This window comes from Echinops telfairi, unplaced genomic scaffold, assembly GCF_000313985.2.
Source record: "Echinops telfairi isolate 266 unplaced genomic scaffold, ASM31398v2 ScPeMD7_6681;HRSCAF=7622, whole genome shotgun sequence".
Taxonomy (NCBI): Eukaryota; Metazoa; Chordata; class Mammalia; order Afrosoricida; family Tenrecidae; genus Echinops; species Echinops telfairi.
The window spans coordinates 157,943-175,872 of NW_022110581.1; the positions used below are offsets into that span (position 1 = coordinate 157,943).

Genomic DNA, 17,930 nt, shown 5'->3' on the forward strand with positions numbered 1-17,930 from the left:
TGGCCTCTTCTTATACCTGATGGGGGTTAGAAAAGTCGCCCCCTCCTGGGACCTGACAGTCCCACCACTCAGCCCCGCCCAGGGTTGAGGAAATAGTGGCGAGGCAGGCCCAGGAAGGGGTGGGGTGGGGTTGGCCAGCTGTGTGGTGAAAGGGAAGCACAGCTAGAAGCAGCCTTCCTGTCTTCCTGGACCCTCTTGCCCGAGAGGAGGCTATTGACATGGGCAAAGGAAGCAAATGGGTGATGATGTTATAACTAAAACAAAAACATCAAAATATAACACACCCCAACTACCTTCGAGCATTCCAACTCAAAATGATGTCCCACCCCCCCACCCCCCACCCGGGACAAGTTTCCAAAACTGTACGGAAGCAAGCAGCCTCCTCTTTCTCTCGAAGAACACTGATGGAGTTGAACCACTGAACTTGTGTGCTGATCCTGCAGTGCCACCAGGGCTCCTTTCGTGAGGGCTTCAAGAGCTGGCCTAGCTTGTCCAACTCCCACCATTCATAGCTGCCATAGCACAGAGCTGGTATCCCCAAATTAGACAGGACTCCTCCATTCTTTCCCTAAACATCTGTTGAGCCCCTTGCTAGATGCTTGGTGGGGAGCCAGCAGTGATAAGAGACAGGGAAAGCTGGCTGAGGGGGCCGGAGGGAGGAGTGCTCACTAGCTGCTAGAGGGGGGAGGGTGACACTGTGGCAAAGGCAGGGACCTGGTTGCCACATGACCCCTGTTTGGATGAACCTGACTCCTGAGGTTCTCTCGAGCCCCTTACCACAATTAGGTCAGCACAGGCTCCTGGACCAGGTTGGTGAGCTTAAATTAACACCCCCAATAGGAAAGAAACTGGCCAGGAAAGTCTCTTCCGGCCAGAGGACGTGCCAAGTAGGAGAGAGTCTTGGGAGCTCTGGCTGAGGGGTGAGGGTATCCAGAGGGCCAGAAGGGTATCCGGAAGGTCCAGCCCTGGGCAGTGTCGCCTGAGGAGAGTGCCTGTGATGGCAGGAAGTCAGAGGTCACCTCTCTGAGTTTGGGTTCCTCTTTCATCAACTCGCTCACAGAATGCTGTGTCCAGTTTTGCACGTGACACAGTCCCCCGGACCCTCAGGAACTAACAAATGAATGGGGAGACTAAGATACAGGAGCCCTGGTGGCATAGTGGTTATGCATTGGGCTGCTAACCTCAAGGTCTGCGGTTGGAAACTACTTAGCCTCTTCTCTCAAGAAAGATGAGGCTTTCTACTTCCTTGAAAAGTTTGTCCGGAAAACTCACAGGGGCAGTTCTACCTTGTCTTACTGGGTCGCTATGAGTAGGGCAATCCTCGATGGCATTGTTCGGTTTTCATTTTCAATAGGTTCAAGCCAGGGAAGCTTTCAGTGACTGTGATTCGAAAAGAGGTGACATCAAAGGCTGGCCATGGTCCATTCCAGAGTGGAGATTGCTCTTAGTTCAAAATCGAGAAACCCACCCCCCTTAAGGCTGGCATGGTGAGACAACTACCGTGAGTTGTCTTGAATGATAGCTCGGATTTGATTTCGTGGGTACTAGAGGAGAACGACTGCTAACCTCAAGGTTGCTAGTTTGATTTTACCCAGAAGCACCTCGGGAGCAAGGCCAGCTGAGTGGGGTGAGCGCCAGGCCTGTCCACTCCACTGGGCACCACTGGGTGGCGCACTCAGGTGGAAGGCACAGTGGGAAAGGGCCTTGAAGGGCAGGCTCAGGACTCTGGCCTTTGTCTGAAGGCAGGACTGATACTGAACTTGAAACACTGCCAGAACCACTGCCTCCCTGTCTCCAACATTGTCACCTCCAGAACCCAACAACCGAAGTGTGCGACCACCTTGGTCAGCTTGGAAGTGTTTTGAGTATCTCTCCTACCAGTGGGCAGTGAAGGGCCGTTAGTGACCTGGCTGATCAGAGGAAGCGCTACAGCTTATGCTGCAGGCCCTCGGTATGCCTGGGGAAGCCGGCGAGGTAAGCTTGGTGCCGGGGATGTGGAAGAAAGGCCAGATTTCCGAGATGGAGGGTTTGGCTCAGCTCTTTCAAGGTTGGAAGCTCAGGGAAATGTTTCTCGCTTGTTTGGGGAAGGTTTTGTGTGTGTGCACAACTACAGAAAGCCACTGAGGTAGAAATGGCTGGGAGCCCACTGGACCTGAGAGCCAGGAGCTTAGGAGGAAAGGGGGTGGTGGTGGTGTTCTTGATTCATCTCCAGTGTGCTCAGCTGGAGCCACGAGAACCAACACAGAAGATGGGGCTAGTGCAGACGCAAGGGAAGGGGGATTCAAGTCACGTGCTGTCAGTACCCATAGGGGCCCAGGGCTGTGAAAAAGACATTGGATTTGACCGTAAGGGTATGGATGGCCTTTGAATGACCACTTTGGGGGGTGGGGGGAGGTGATAGATGCCATATGTGATCTATCGGAGGGGGGGGCAGAGTCATCGGAACACATGCAGTGCATGTGTTCCTATTTTGTAAGGGTGACTCCCTTCTCAAGAGAAATTACTTTCAACCACCAGGAAATTGTAACGCACTGATTTTTATTAGAAAAAGACAATTTAATGCCATCTGCTGGAAACACGTAGTAAATACAACTGCAAAAACTTGGGTGGTTCCCTCCTGGAGAACTGAGGAGGGGTTGGAGTAGGAAGAAAACTGGGAGAGGAAGGCAAAGAGCAACTGGGGGAGGTAGTTAGGTCAAGTGCATGACTTTGTACCAAGGACGTAGTAACGGTCCTAAGGCACGGATTCACACCAACCAAAATCACCAGAAACACGTGGCTAGATCCGAGGCTGACACTTCGTAGCCTGGCCCTCAAACTTGGCGGGAGAGGCAGGCTGACACAAGGAGGGGGGAGGGGACCCAGGCCCTCAGCTCAGGCTCAGAGATCAACTTTTGAAGAGAATAGGACGGAGCGACTGGAGATGGGCTAGGCAACCTCGGGAGCACCTGCCTTCTTGTGAGGGGTGCAGATTCTGGGCAGCAGGCTCCCGCAGATGGTCTATGGGAACCCTGCCTCTGCCCGGGGCAATGGACCCTCGCTACGGGGCTGGGCAGCTGAGCAATACCAGGGTAAAATGAGTCCAGAGCTCCAGAGCTGGAGAAGACGGGGTAGCAGGGGGAAAGGAGTCAGGGAAGTGGTGGGCATGGGGCCAAGTGAGGCCCCCACGCCCTACAGAAGGCTGCGAACCTGGTGTCACCCCTTCGGCTCTCAGCAGGAGGCCCTTGCGGCATCCAGGACCAAGGCTGGAGGCCAGGTACTGAAGAAGGCAGTTGTCCTGTGGAGGGACTGATGTGACTGGCTTTGTGGCCTGGTGACGGTGGCAAACTCTAGGACAGGGGGTGACGCTGGCTTGTACTGGAAGCTGCCTAGAACTAAGTCTCGCCCCACCCCCATCCCCCACTGGCCTTCAGGGTTTTACACCACTGGACTTTCTGGTCCTTTCCAACTGCATCCCCTCACCGGCCACGGTGCAGCTCGCCTTATGTGGCCTGTGCCTGCTGTGGTATCACTCTCGATCTGAGGTTCCCTAGAATGCCGGAGCAACTGCCTCTCAGTTTATACCAAGGCAAGGATAGCATGCTTTTCTCTTAAAAAAAAAAAAAAAGTCCCCATGTCTGTGGCTGACCTATGTCTGTGGAAAGACACATACCCTTGAAGACCTCACAGCTATAACTCTGATCTTCCCGAAGAAACTAAGGTACAGACAAAAACACACACATACATACAGAGATATTCACATATGGGACAGCCAATTCCCCTGATGCATCACACCAGCCTGACCGGGACGGGGGGAGATGGGGTGGAGGGTGGAGGACGGTGGTTTCCGCCCATCCCCACCAAGTCAGGCCAGTTATCCTGACAAGGCTGAGCCGCTTGATGCTACGCAGGTCATCGCTGGGCAGGGGTTGGCCAGGGCCAACCCAGGCCGGAGTGGGGGGCAAAATGGAAGGGCAGGGCACCCTGCTCAAGTCAGTCTCCCCTAAAGGAAGACCATTCAAAACAACACTGCCCAATTTGGCCTAAGCAACCCCACTTCCGCCGACTCCCTTGGCCTTATATGTCATGAGGCCCCATCTTAATGAGGGAAGTGGGGTTAAATGGAACGAAGGAGCCTGAGGTGGGGGATCTGGTCAGCAGGCTCGCAGACGAGGTCACGCTAGGCTCAGAGGAGAGCTCAAGTTCAGCCACGGGGGTCAGCCCAACAGTGGGGCAGCTGGGCGGAGAGAATGCCTGGCTTTCCATAAGGCTCTGATTCTGGGAACTGCCAGCAAGCACCTGGGTTGGGAGTGGCTGAAGTTGAGCCTGATCTCTCAGGAGCTCCCTCAGGGTCTCCTCCGGCACGAGCAAGCCCTCCATGGGGCCCCCCGTCACCATACCCTGCAGAGAGGAAGAGGACGTGACTGGCCCCTCCTTGACCCCAGGGGCTGCTGTGGCCGTCCTGATGAAGGCAGTTATGACAGGCCCCTGGGGTCGAGAGCTAGGCCCTGCCCCTCCAACACCAGTGACCGGGGCTAGTGCCGGGTTGATTGGGCGGTTGGGGCCAGCTAAAAGTTGGGGGTGACCACTAAGAATCAGTGGGGGCCCTGACGCTGCCACCTGGCTCTCTTGAAAATTGGTGCTTAAGGGGAAGGAGGCCTGCAAAGTGAAAGTGTCCTTGCACGTTGAAGCAGATGGAATATTCTGGAGAAGCAGCTGGGCCGGGGCAGTTGTACTAGCAGGAGGCCCGTTTGTCAGCACCGTGGTCAGTGGGATGGTCTGCAGGGTCAAGGTCGAGCCTGATCCCACAGGGCCCACTTCTAGGTGGATGTTGCCGGGTACTGAAGATGAACTAAGAAGAAACAAAAAAGATGTAGTTACTTACGACAACAGACACATGCCGACTGGCAAAGGGGGTACCTGGGGAGTGAGGCTGAGGGTCCCGGTCTTTGTTGTTGGTTTATCCGCTGCTGTAGAGTCCGTTCCGAATTATGTCAACCCCGTGGGGGTTACCATCTTACAGGTGCAGAGCACCAAGCCTTTCTTGCGCAGCGCTGAGGGATGGGTTCAAACTATCAACGTCCAGGGTCGTAGTGGCTCAAAAACCATTGGCATCACTTGGGGACCTTCTGGCTCAGGCGAATGTTTATTGAGCACTGGAGCCAGGTCAGCGGCGGTTCTACCTGCTTTACACTCAGTGAAAAGCTTGCGCAATCCTACTGGCAGCCCACAATTGAATAAGATGAATAGTCTGATGACTTCACGGCCGGAGGCGACTGAGGTCCAGAGAGGTTGTGTGACTTGCCCGAGAGCATACAGCAAGGGCACACAGCCGTGTTCCTCATCTCCTCAGAAGAGGCAAATACACAGAAGCCCGGCCTTTCATGACTGATGTCACCACTCGGGAGCACCTTATGTGGACCAGAGGGAGCGAATTTTCCAGCTGGGCTTAGAGATCCTAAGGAGGCTGGGGTAGGGGGTAGGGGTGGAAGCTCCTGGTGGTGACAAGAGCAGCCGTAGCTGGTGCAGCCATAGCTGGTGGCAGAAGTCCCCCCAGGTCAAGGGCTCCGTGCATTGGGCCAACCACTGGTCTCTCTTAACCAACAAGGACCCAGCTAGCTTCACAGAGAAACTGTGAGGGTCGCAGGAGGCCAGAGACCACTGAGCTTTGTGGTAAGTTAAAGATGGACAGACCCCCTCCCCCGCACCCTAGCAGAGGCACTCTGAGCTGACTCTGGCTGCACCCTTACCTCGTGGCTTGGGGGAGCTGGCTCTCCAGTGGAGAGACAAGCACCGTGGAGGTAGTGGGTGTCTCGTCAGCAGACAGCCCCAATTCCAGGCTCGCCGATGGCTGCAGACCAACGTGCTGAATCTTTGGCTTCTCCCAAGAAAGGCTGCCCTTGCCCTGGGTGGAGACTCTGGATGAAACCCTGGAGCTGGCTCGGCGTGGGGTGGGCATGGAGGACGTGGAGGCCTGAGGGGTCCCGGCTGTGGCCTCATTGCCCTCGTCTTCATCTTCAATCACCACCAGGTCTTTGGGCATCTCCTTAAACTGGTACACCAGCCGCTGCCCTTCTACTTTGGCCAGGATGCCTCTTTGGTAGTAATATCTGGGGGACAAGATATGACCATGAGCTCAGGCCCAGCCTGTGAGCTCAGGATTAAGCAGGGAAGCCACCCCTACCCCTGGGTCTCCCTGACACGCCACCCCATGGACCAGGAAGGCAAGAGGCTGAAGTCACCATGGGAGCCCACCAGGAGGACGAGACAAGTCCCACTCTTAGAACTTGGAGGGCTTTTAGGAAATGAGGGAGATCCCCACCCCCCACCCCCAGGGACTCAAAGGATAATAATGATGTAAGGTGATTAAATGTCAAGTCCCATGTTGCTTTGTGGTAGAGGACGTGGGGGAGTGAGGGAGAGGAACATGAGTGAGGGACAGATGGCCAGGCCATCCCTCTAGTCAAAGAGACCCATTCAAGCCTATCCCCCTGCATGTCTGGCCAGAAATGTGCCTCCTGCTTAGAAAAGAGGCAAGGTGGGAGGGGGTGTCTCTAGTCTCTGGGAATACTCAGGGGGCAGCAGATGGCAGGATGGGAGCCCGTAGACGGGGCCCTCAGATGACTTGTCAGGAGAGATACTTGGGGCACACAGCAGCGCTTGGGAGGCGGTCCTACCTCAGGGCCCGTCCCATTGTCTCATAGTTCATGTCCGGTTTGTTTTTCTGCTTTCCCCACAGCTTGGACACAGCTTTGGAGTCTACCAGCTTGAAGATGCCCTTCTCTCGCTGGGTCCATTTGATGTATTTGGGACAGGTGTTTCTGTCTTGCAGAAGTGCCAGGAGGAACTCCCACAGGTAGATAGTGCTGCCTGCAGACAGGGAGGGCCATGAAGGGCAGCCCTGGGGGCCGAGGAAGCGCCCCCAGCCCACCCTGCTGCCAGCGCAGACATACCTTTGCCATCCTTGGATTTTTTCCGTATGGGTATGCTGGGGTCAGTGACAGGTGAAGTACTTCGGTTACCCTTGGTCTTCCGAGCTGTGAGAGGGAGGTGGGAGAACAGGGGGAAGCTGAGGGGGAGGGAGGGAGGACCCAGGAGCTCACCTGGTGGTGGTGGTGGGGACATGTGGACAAGAAGGGGGCAAGTGCAGGAGGTTGGGGGCTCAGAGGGAGTTAGGGTGTGGGGACCTGTGGTAGTGTGCCATGCTCGGCAAACTCGCTATGAAGCCGATCACCTGGTCTTTCTTCCGTGGAGGCCACTATGGGGTGGATTTGGGAACCGCCAGCCTCGTGGGGTTAGCAGCCCAGTGCCGAGCCCCTGCACCGCTGGGGCTCCTGTGGGCAGTGCATCTGCTGCTGCCTTGCAGTGGGGAAGTGGGAAGGCAGCCGAGAAGCGGGCCAGGAAACACCCAAAGTCCTCTCCCGAGTGTGACCTCAACCTCCAAAGGTCCGCACGGGGCCACATAACGCATCTTGGCCCATTTAGGAAGGGCTTACATCTAGGTGGGGTAAAGGGGGTGAGCACTCCCCAAAAGAAAGATGTGGCAGCCTGCTCCCTGTAAGGATGCAAGGTCTCGGGAAAATGGCATTTGGTCACTGCTGTGAACGGACTCAATGGCGGGCAGAGGGGGAGGGTGGGGTTAGGTAAATGGGGGATGGGGGCAAAGACTGGGGAAAATGGCCTGCCAGAGAGCTGCCCTCTTAATGTGCCCGGGCACCTCAACCCAGCCTTCCCTTGGGTCTCCCTGACCCCCACCCCCACCCCCTCAGTGACACACAGATGCACATGCGCACACACTCACCTCTCTTCTTGGACTTCGTCGTTTTCCTGGCACGCTCCTCCTCTGGGAGACGCCTCTCATGCTCCTCATCAACGTTCCTGTCCCCGTGCAGCAGGGCCTCAGGCGCCGAGACAGGAAACAGGTAGGCGGCAGCATCGTCAGTGTCCGGGAGCATTTCTGAGGTGCTGACTGCAGGGGGGAATGCCTAGCATGAGTGGGCCCCAGGGCGGGGTTGCCCCAGACCGAAAGCAGGGCTGTCCTGGGAGATGGGATGCTGTCCCTCAGAGACCCGGATGTGCAGAATCCACCCGAGGACGGTGACAGGGACATTCCCAGGTAAAGAGCCACCTTGATGGGGTCAGTCACTCCGTTTGAAACTCAAAGGGCTTTCAGAACTCAGTGACCCCAGAGTGCCTGGAACTGTTGGCACTCAGGAAAGACTTGGAAAACCCGGAAGGAGGCTGTGTGATGGAGTCAGGGCTTTCACCTTCTGGGCTTGCTTTCCCTGCTCGATCATGGTGCCTGCTGGACTGGGGGAAGAGGGTTCGGACAGGAGACACCCCTGTGGCTTTAGGACCTATGGCAGCAAGGTGGAGCCTTTAACCCCTCTCATTCTCTATGTAGCCGCCCAAAAATATGTCTATGTGGAAAGCCCAGCCAGGTGAGACTTCTGAACAGGACTCTGGGTGATCAGCCAAGGGCAAGGCAGGCACTGGGGCACCAACTCACAGATCTGCTTTTCATCCAGGATCTCGTTGGGAGATTCCACATTGAGCAAGACTTCAGTGGTGGATGTGGTGGGTGAGCTTGCTTCGTTGTCATCTGAAGGGGGAAGCGAGAAGAACAATCCCCTCAGGAGACGGGGCACGGGGCAGGGGTTAAGGAGCCACATAAGCAGAAGGTCCGTGGAGCAGTGCCAGCCCACCGTAACTCCCCTCTTTTTCTCCATGACTTCCCAGCTGGCCTCCATGCCTCATGGTCTCACTCCATCTCCTAAGACGGCCCCCTCCTTCAGCCTAGCCACACTTGCTCCCTACTTGCCCATGGTCGGCAGGGGGGGGGGGCACTGGTGCATGCTGCTTGGGCTATTAGCCCCTGAAGATGAAGCTCCCTTCTCCACCAGCCCTCCCCTGACACACCTGCCCCCCCAAAAAAACAAAAACAAAAACCTGCCTTCCAGCATCTGATTCTCCGTCATGCACAGGGTCTTGTCTTCGAGGATGCCATTGTGAACGTCATCCAAATCCAGGCCTGAGTATAAGTGCAGTAATTCGGGGTAGGGTACCTGCTCCACGATCACAGCTGGGAACACAGGGGGGTCTTCCACCTATGGATAAAATAGGGGTCTGGTTCAAGGCCCACCCACCTCTTTGAGGATGCCCACCTCCCCAGAGTCTGGGCCTTGATGCAATTCCTAACTCTTGAAAGCCGGATGGAGGAGCTGTCCTCTGTAGAAGACGATGCTGTCCTATGGACATCAGCACTAGTGACACTTTGCATGGGTTCTAAGTGGCTCAGAACAACCGAAAGTCAGCATCACACCGTTCTGGAGGTGAGATGTTCAACGTGAGTCTCGCTGGGCTAAAATCAAAGGGGTAGGAGGCATAAGGTTGCCTGCATTCCTTGGCTTGTGGCCCTTTTCTCCATATTCAAAGCCAGCAACACTGGGCTAAGTCCTTCTCATGCCACTGTCTCTCTTCAATTGTCCCTCACCTGTCTCCACCCTCCTTCCTTAACAGGACCCCAATGATGATACTGGGCCGGACAGGCTGCTATTCTCCCTAGTTTAAGGTCAACTGATGAGGGATCTTCAGTCCATCTGCAGCCTGTTGTCCCTTGTCAAGTGGCCTTATGTATTGCCTATTCCTGGGCTTCTGGAGATTAGCAAGTTCATATTGGGGGGGGGGGGGCGAAGGAGGAATTCTTCTGCCTACCAGTCTCCGCCTTGCTTCTGCCTACCAGTCTCCGCCTTGCTGACTGCCAGGTCTTTGTCCCTTGAAGCTTATTGTCAATTGCACTGGCTCCTTAAAAAGCATGTGTCATGTGAACATTATGATGAGTGAAAACAGCCAGTCCCCAAAGGGCAAAGACTCTATGATGTGGGGGACAACAGAAAAACCATCATAAAGACTTTCAGACCAAAGGGAACAACAGACTTTGGAGATGGCCAAGAGGGGAGGGGGAGGAGGGAAGATAGACTGTGGATGGGTGTTACCTTGGATGAAATGGAATTTCAGTGTTCATCAGAGGGAGAAGAGAGATCAAGGAGTGGGTGAAGGGTAAACGATGGGGTCGGGGTGGAGGTTCAGTAGTAGCTTAAAGTGTTGACTATAGAGTTGATGGTCTGAAATGTAGACACACTAGCTCATTTATAATAAAAATGTGTTCTTTTTTAATAAAAAATGTTTTTAAAAATCTGTGTCATCTTGATTAGGCCATGATTCTCAGTGGTTTGGCAGTTCTGCCAGGGTGTGATCATCCCCGTGAAATGATCTGATGTGATCAGGCAATCAATGATAAGGGGATTCGGATAGGATGTGACACCTTACTCCTGTCCCAGCCCGGGTCCGATGCCAGGGGAGTTTCCCTGGGGTGTGGCCTGCATCACCTTTTATCTATAAGAGATAAGAGGGGCGAGAGAGCGGAGAGTCAAGGGCTCCACTGCCAGCAAGACTCATAGAGACCCTAGTATTGTGGGTGAGTTGCTTCCTACTCACAGCGACCCTGTGCACAACAGAACACAACACTGCCCAGTCCTGTGCCATCGTCACACTTGCTAATATGTTTGAACCCATTGTTGCAGCCCCTGAGTCAGTCCATCTCATTGAAGGTCTATATGCAGCCCATTTCATTTTTGACGACTTCTAATTTTCCTAGATTCATGCTTTCCACATTCCTAATTCCAATCATTGATAGATGTTTATAGCCGTTTCTTCTCATTTTGAGTCATGCCCCATCAGCAAATGAAGGTCCAAAAGGCTTTACTCTGTCCATCATTGTGGTTGATTCTACTTTCAGAAGTCAGCTTTTCCTCCATCTTAGTTTGAGCACCTTCTGACCTAAGGGCCTCATCTGGTGGCACTATCTCTGACAATGTTCTGCTGGTCGTCATGAGCTGCTCAGCAGCTGCAAAGGCCCCGCCGCAATCCGGAAGGTTTTTAGTGGCTCATTCCTGGGAGCAAACAGTCTGTGCCTTCTTCATTATCTGCTCTTGGTCTGGATGTTCCACTGACACCTGATCACTTTGGTGAATGTTTGACATACCAGTGACATAGCTTCTAGCATCTCAGGAACACACAGGCCCCCACAGTATGCCAAACTGACAGACCAGTGGTGGAGTGACCCTACAGGGCAGAATATAACTGCTGCTTTGGTTTTCCAAGACCAATTCTTTACGGGAGTCAACAACCTCATTTTTCTCCCATTGAGCAGCTGGTGGTTTTGAACTGCTGACCTTGCGGTTAGCAGCCCAATGTGTAACCCACTGTGCAACCAGGGTTCCTCTTAGGAGTGCCACCAGCTCTCCTTATATCAATTACTGTTAGGATAACTGGTAGCGTGTTTGTTTTCCGAACTGTATACAGCCTGATCCTGACATAAAAGCTTGTAAACAATTCTCCCCTTTTCTTGAATGTCAGTATTTATGAACCAGCCAGTTTACTGAATTGGGGTTACCAGACATACTAGCATATTATCAAGAAAGGAAAGGAATTTTCACTCCTATGTTCAACCCTTTCATTTGGTTTTACAGAATCAAGTTCCAGCACCAGGCAGGGGCCTGTTCTTGGCATTGGCCTTGGTACACACGCCCCAGATGTTGGCATGGGTTCTTGATGAACAGAAATGGGTTGGCCCTGCACCCTCTGAACCACCCCCCAAGGGCAGGCATTTTTCCTAGTTTGTAGGTATGCTTCATCTGTGACCAGGGTCAGAGCTATGAGAAGGGTCAGGTTCGTGCCGAGAGAGCGGGGTGGGGTAGAGGGGGAACGAATTTGTCCATGGCAACTGTGAGGCCTAAGCCTTTAGTCTGGGTAGGGGCCCGGGTTCACGGTCAGGTTTAAGGGCTCCGAGTGTGGACAGCGTGGGGCTAAGTGTGTGGCAATACCAGTGGCAATGGAGCTGGAAGAAGAGAGGCATTCTGAGGACAGAAAGGCAGGGGTGCAGTCCCAGTCTAGCAGGGGAGGGGGTTGGGCTTCCTGTTGGAGTCAATGGAGGCGGGGGACGTAATGGGGATACAGTTTATATGGGTGGTAGAAGAGCAGCTGTTGGTGGTGGCTTTGTTTGTGTTGTGGGGTGATTTGGGAGACCCCCGTGGGTTACAGAGAAGAACTGCTCCATAGGGTTAAAACAAAACAAAACAAGTGTGTTGCCTTTGAGTGATTCTCATAGTGACCTTATGGCACAAAGTAGAAAGGCCTCCACAGAGGTTCCAAGGCTGCCAATCTTTACAGATTTCAAGGGCCCCATCTTTCTCCCGTCGATCAGTGGCTAGGTTTGAACGGATGACCTTTTTAGTTAGCAGCCAAGCACTTCCCCAAAGCACCACCAGTCCTCCTCCACCCTGAGCTGACAGAGCTATAGCGTTACAGATGTGGTGCTGAGGGCTATGTTTGAACTACCAACCTTTCTGACTCCTATGACAGGGTGGAACTGCCTCTGTGGGTTTCCGAGGCTATAACTTTTTATAGGAGCAGAAATCTTCCGCTTTCGCCTTCACAGTGACAGGTGGGTTTGTACCTCCAATCTTGTGGATAGCAACCTGGGTTTCTGGTTGAGTATAAGCATCAAACTCCCTGCCAATGAGCCAATTCCAACTCATAGCAACCCTATAGGACAGGGTAGAAGTGCCCATGGGAGTTTCTCAGACTGTAACTCTATGGGAGTAAAAAGCCTCATCCTTTTTTCTGAGCAGTGGCTGGTGGTTTCGAACTAATGCCTTTGCAGTTAGCAGCCCTGCATGTCACCACTATGACAGCAGGGCTCCTGGAAGTACCTTTTGGGTGTCTGAATTGGAGACACCTGATGATGGCACCAAAAGCACATGTCTGCGAGAGCTCACAAGGGAAGTGGTGGCCACTGAGAGCCCTCGGAGGGTCTAGAATTATGCAGGTGAGGTTCCGGCCCCAGGAGAACATAATTGTCTGATCATTAAACAGCCATTAGTTGCTGTCTAATCATAGCAACCCGATGGGTGCTCCACCGGGTTTCGATGGCTGAAGCATCTTGAGTAGATCACCAGGCCTTTCTTCCTGGGTGTCGCAAGGTGGACTCCAACTGTCAGTCTTTCAATTAGCAGCCGAAAGCATTGACCCTTTGCACCCCCCAGGGAAACTAAGCTAAGCAGAGTGAAAAAGGAGTGTAATGACAATGGGGAAAATATATATAGGAAAGGAACTGTCCTAGAATGTTCATAATAGTTATATTTTGGTTCTGGGATACTGGGTAATCCCCCCCCCCCGCCCCATCCCTTTCCCCACTTTTCTGTATTTCCCAGAAACCTCATGAGAATGTTAGTTCTTCATGAAAAAAAGAAACAGCATGGTCACCCAGACTCACAACAGACAATGCTCTGTGCCTTCAGGGTTCGCAGAGGCTGCATTTTTAGAAGTAGATTGCCAGGGCTTTCTTCTGAGGTGCCTCTGGGTGAACTTGACCCTGCAAGCTTTCGGTTAACAGCCAGAGCATATAAACCCAGGGACTCTTCAAGGTCAATTCATTTGAAAAAAATGGGCTTTTCATTAAAAAGTCCGTTCTTTCATTGCTCTAGCCACATTATCCAGGCATCATAGTTAGCTGTGGCCAGGCCCTCCAAGCGTTCCACTGGGCTGTGCTGATCTGGAAACTGACTACCTTGGTTTGAAGCCAGGCTTGGGTACTTACTACCTCTGTGACCTTAAGCAAGTTATTGACCTCTCTGGGTATTTCCGTTTCATTTACTGAATTGGGGTGATCATAGTCTCTACCCCATAAACCCCAAATCCCACTGTCAATGAGCTGATCCCAACCAAAAGCAACCCTATATAGGATTGTCACAACTGGACATCTTTACGGGAGTAAACAATGTCATCTTTCTCCTGAGAAGTGGCTGTTGGTTTTGAACTGCTCACCTTGCAGTTAGTGGCCCAACACGTAACCCCCAACACCATCAGGGCTACCCGATAAGCAAAGCACAACCAACTCACTGCCACTGAGTTGATTCCAACTCCTAGAAACCCTATCAGACAGGGTAGAATTGATCCTGTGGGGTTCTGAGACTAACTTCTTACGGGAGCAGGATGCCTCATCTTTTTCCCGTGGAGTGGCTGGTGGTTTCGAATTGCCATTTTCCAAAGGGTTTCCGAAATGGCTCCATCGATACACATAAAGTACATAGAACAGGACTCAGCAGATAGAAAGTGCTCATTAAGTGTTCGGGATCCAGGGACTTCTAAGAGATTGGTAATGTTTTCTTTCTGGAACTCCCAGATTGCTGTGCTCTGGTTCTCAGGAAGTACTTTCACAGTAAAGATGGTTTCCTACAAAGGGTGACAGAAAGATGAGAAGGAAACAGGGTAGAGGCTATGATGGGGGCTAAGAAGGTGGGGTTTTGAAACGAGGAGGCAAGAGGGAGCAAACGTTTTCTCCAGGGATCGGAGTGACCTGAAGACGTTCTAGATTGGAAGGAAAGATCTTAGAAAAGCCTGAAGATGAGCGAGACAGACAGAGAGAGTTACTGAGGGCTTGAAGGAGGCAGGGAAGACAGGGGATGGACAAGGTGGGGGAGTCACTCTGGGAAGGAAGAGGCCATCCACACGGGCGATGTGGCAGAGAAGATAAGAGAGAGACAGGAGGGGAATTGGGCTGCGTTTCTCCACAGACTGGCCTCGAGGCAGAGAGGCCCGAATGGTCTCCATGCAAACCCATAGGTGCCGCCAAGCAGCCGAGGATCGCTATGGCCTTTCAGAAGCAGATCGCCAGACCTGTTTTCTGAGTCGCTTCTGTGTGAGTTGGAAGGCAACCTTTGGGCTGGTAGTTGAGCACCTAACCATCTGTGCCACTCTGCCACTCTCCGCTGAGCACACTAGGAACGAGTCAAAAATGACAAAGGAGCATCGGAGAGCCCAGGAAAATCAGACTTTGAGCAATGTCTTTCACAAAGCACACCCACCCTGGAAACCACGTCAGCAGGTGGATTGTGAGGCACGGCGAACCCATGCCCAACACCCAAGGCTGTCAATAATTACGGGAGCAGGCAACCTCATGGTTCTCCCTCAGAGTGGCTGGTGGGTTTGAATTGCCAATCTTTCAGTCGGTCTACCAGAGGTATGTAACGCTATTGCTCCACTACCACAGTTAAGAGGACATTAAACCCAATTTACTGCCGTGGAGTCAATTCTGACTTATGGAGACCCTACAGGACAGAGTTGAACTGCCCCTGTGGTTTTCTGAGGCTGCAATTCCTTACAGGAGTAGAAAGCCTCATCTTTCTCCTGTGGAGCAGATGGTGGTTTTGAACTGGGGACCCAGCAGATCGCAGCCCAATGAGTAATCACTGTGCCACAAGGCTCCTACAGTTAAGAAAGCTGGATGCAAAGAAAAGAGGAGGAGAGGAGAGGGAAGGGGAGAGAAAGCCAGGGAAGGGAGGGGAGGAGAGGGGAGAGAAGGGAAGGGAAAGAAAAGGAGGACTTGGATAGAAAATGCACACAAGGTAGTGCATTGTAGCCGAGAGGAATTACTGAGAGCTGAATTAAAGTCGAACGTGATAGAGGGACAGGAGGAAAGTAAAAAGAACTAGAGGAAAGAACTAGAAGGCAAAAGACATCTCTAGAGATATAGATACAGGCATGTACAGATGTAAATGATAGGGATATAGGTCTATGGACCTATGTTTATATGTTAAGTATCAAGGTAGCAGACAGACATTGGACCTCTACTCAAGTCCTCCCTCAATGCAAGAACATTTTGTTCTAATAACCTGGCATTCTGTGATGCTCACCTTCCCAACTCGATCACTGAAGTAAAAATGGGTGCATAAGCAAATGTGGTGAGGAAAGCTGATGGTGCCCAGCTATCAGAAGATACAGCACCTGGGGTCTTAAAGGCTTGAAGATAAACAAGCGGCCATCTAGCTGGGAAGCAAGAAAGCCCACATGGAAGAAGCACACCAGCCTGTGTGATCACGGGATGTCGACAGCATCAGGTATCAGGAATCAGAAGACCCAAAACAATCATATTGATGCGAACGGGGGGAGGGTGGAGTGAAGACCCAAAGCCCACCTGTAGACAATTGGACATTACCTCACAGAAGGGTCACAATGGATGAGTGGATTGTTATAAGAGCAATAAGAGCCCCCAATAAAATGATTTATAAAAATGTCAAATAAAAAATAAATAAAATGCACACAATGTGCTGAAATCTCCACTAGGGGGCAGCCTTTGGCAGGCCACTGGAGACTGGACATGGTTATTCACCCTCCCAGGGATTTAGGATACAGCATATAGTTAGGCTATAATGCCCCTTCCAAAAGACAAAAACAAAACAGAACCACCCCCACCCCCCCAAACCCCAAACAAACCAAACCTGTTGCCATTGAATCTACTCCAATTCACAGTGTCCTATAGGACAGAGTGGGACTGTCCTATGGGGTTTCCATGGCTTTCCAGGAACAGACTGTCACGTCTTCCTCCCATGGAGCAACGTGTAGGTTTGTACCACTGACCTTTTGGATAGCAGCTGAGTGCCCAACCACTGCGCCACCAGGGCTCCCAGAGGTGGGTAATCCAGCAGGTTCGCCTCTCTGTGAAGAGAGGGTTTTGATAGCCCAGAGACAGTAGGGGCAGGACTTGTCTAGGTGACCCTGTGGCCCAGAGTCCTCATCTTTCATGCCTTCTTTCTCCATTGTGTGGAACGAGTGGAGGCTGGCATCATGTAGGCCAGGGCACCATCCAACAGGTACAGGTGCGTGCCCAGCAAACGTGCCCTCTTGACCCCCGGCGCAGGGCTGGGAATGAAGCAGTAGGGCAGTGATCGCCAGAGTCCGGTCCACGGTCTCGACTCCCTCCCACCTTTCCAGTTTGTTCCTGGATCCTCAGGTTGTGAGGGCCAACAAGAGAGTCACGTGAAGGGCCAACAGCAGGGCTAGGGACACATGTCTAAAGACTCCAGGCAGTGGACTCTACCCTGAACTTCTTGCCAGCCGGCCTGTGCTCATCCCAAGAGCTTTCTCACTGTGACTCAGGGGTGGAGGGGTGTGGCTCCGAGATCAGCTAGTTGTCACTCAGTCCACGCTGCTGACGGACCAACAGCTCAGCTGTTTAGCTGGCTTGGTGGCTGCACGTGGCACATAATCGCCCACAGACAACTAGTTCCTTAAGGACTGCCTGTGCCCCATGAGTGACCGGCTGGCACACGGTCTGGTTGGCAAGAGGGCACAGTGCTTTAAGCACAGTAGGTGCCTGGGCACTCTTTGCCAGCTGGATCCCTGGCTGGCCGCCCTAGCTCCCTGTGTCGAGCTCAGGATCCATGCTAGCTGGCTGGGCCTGGGGCTATGGGCCGTACCTGGTGAGTGTCATCCATCCCGTTACTTGCAAACTCAAAGATCAAGTCACTGGTCTGCAGGGTAACGGCCATGCTGCCTTCCTGGGGAGCTGACGATGGAGTCTGCAGGCCCCTCTGGAGCAACCGGGGTTCTTGAGTGAGATGGAGGCTTCTGGAATCAGAGTGGACTAAGTCCAGCTCAGGAACAACCTAGGGAAAGAGAGATGGGGGCTGTGAGAACATTGCCTTCTGGGACCTTCTAGAACCATCTAGGACAGCTGGTGAACCAGAGAGATCTGGATGTGCCAGGACAGGACAGGCTGCCAGAAGAGAAGAGGCAGAAAGGGAGGACCGGGTGGTGGTGGTGGTGGTGGTAAGGAAGCAGGTGAAGAACTGGGGAAAAGGAGTCAGCTCCGCACCTTCAGTGGCCACCGGCCTGAAGACACACATTCTCCCATGAGCTCCCTCCCAGTTCCCCCCTCCCCGCCAGAGAAGGTAACGAATAGTGTCCCCAGCACTAGCTCCAGGGTCCAGCCACGGAGGCTCGGCTCATAGACAGGCAGGAGGCAGCTCTGGGCTTAGGAAAGAACCTTGTGTGAGGGGTTATGGTGGGACCAGACTCCCTTTGAGAGGTGGAGCTTGCAGTGGAGGAAA

At 53.0% G+C, this 17,930-nt stretch overlaps 1 protein-coding gene across 4 annotated transcripts; it reads right to left on the reverse strand.

The window, feature by feature from the left end:
• Positions 1 to 2,521: 2,521 nt before the first annotated feature.
• ELF4 (E74 like ETS transcription factor 4) lies at positions 2,522 to 17,528 on the reverse strand. 4 transcript variants are annotated; one of them, XM_045295978.1, is made up of 9 exons: positions 17,298 to 17,528; positions 16,459 to 16,536; positions 8,933 to 9,086; positions 8,489 to 8,581; positions 7,781 to 7,948; positions 6,933 to 7,016; positions 6,657 to 6,849; positions 5,730 to 6,089; positions 2,522 to 4,831 (listed from the first exon to the last, which is right to left on the reverse strand). In XM_045295978.1, the coding sequence occupies exons 1-9, from the start codon at positions 17,367 to 17,369 to the stop codon at positions 4,057 to 4,059; spliced, it is 1,977 nt and encodes a 658-aa protein (XP_045151913.1). In that variant the 5' UTR covers positions 17,370 to 17,528; the 3' UTR covers positions 2,522 to 4,056. The 4 variants fall into 4 exon arrangements, with proteins under 4 accessions (XP_045151913.1, XP_045151912.1, XP_045151914.1 ...); XM_045295977.1 differs by having other exon boundaries at positions 16,459 to 16,740; XM_045295979.1 differs by lacking the exon at positions 16,459 to 16,536.
• Between the last annotated feature and the right edge of the window lie 402 nt (positions 17,529 to 17,930).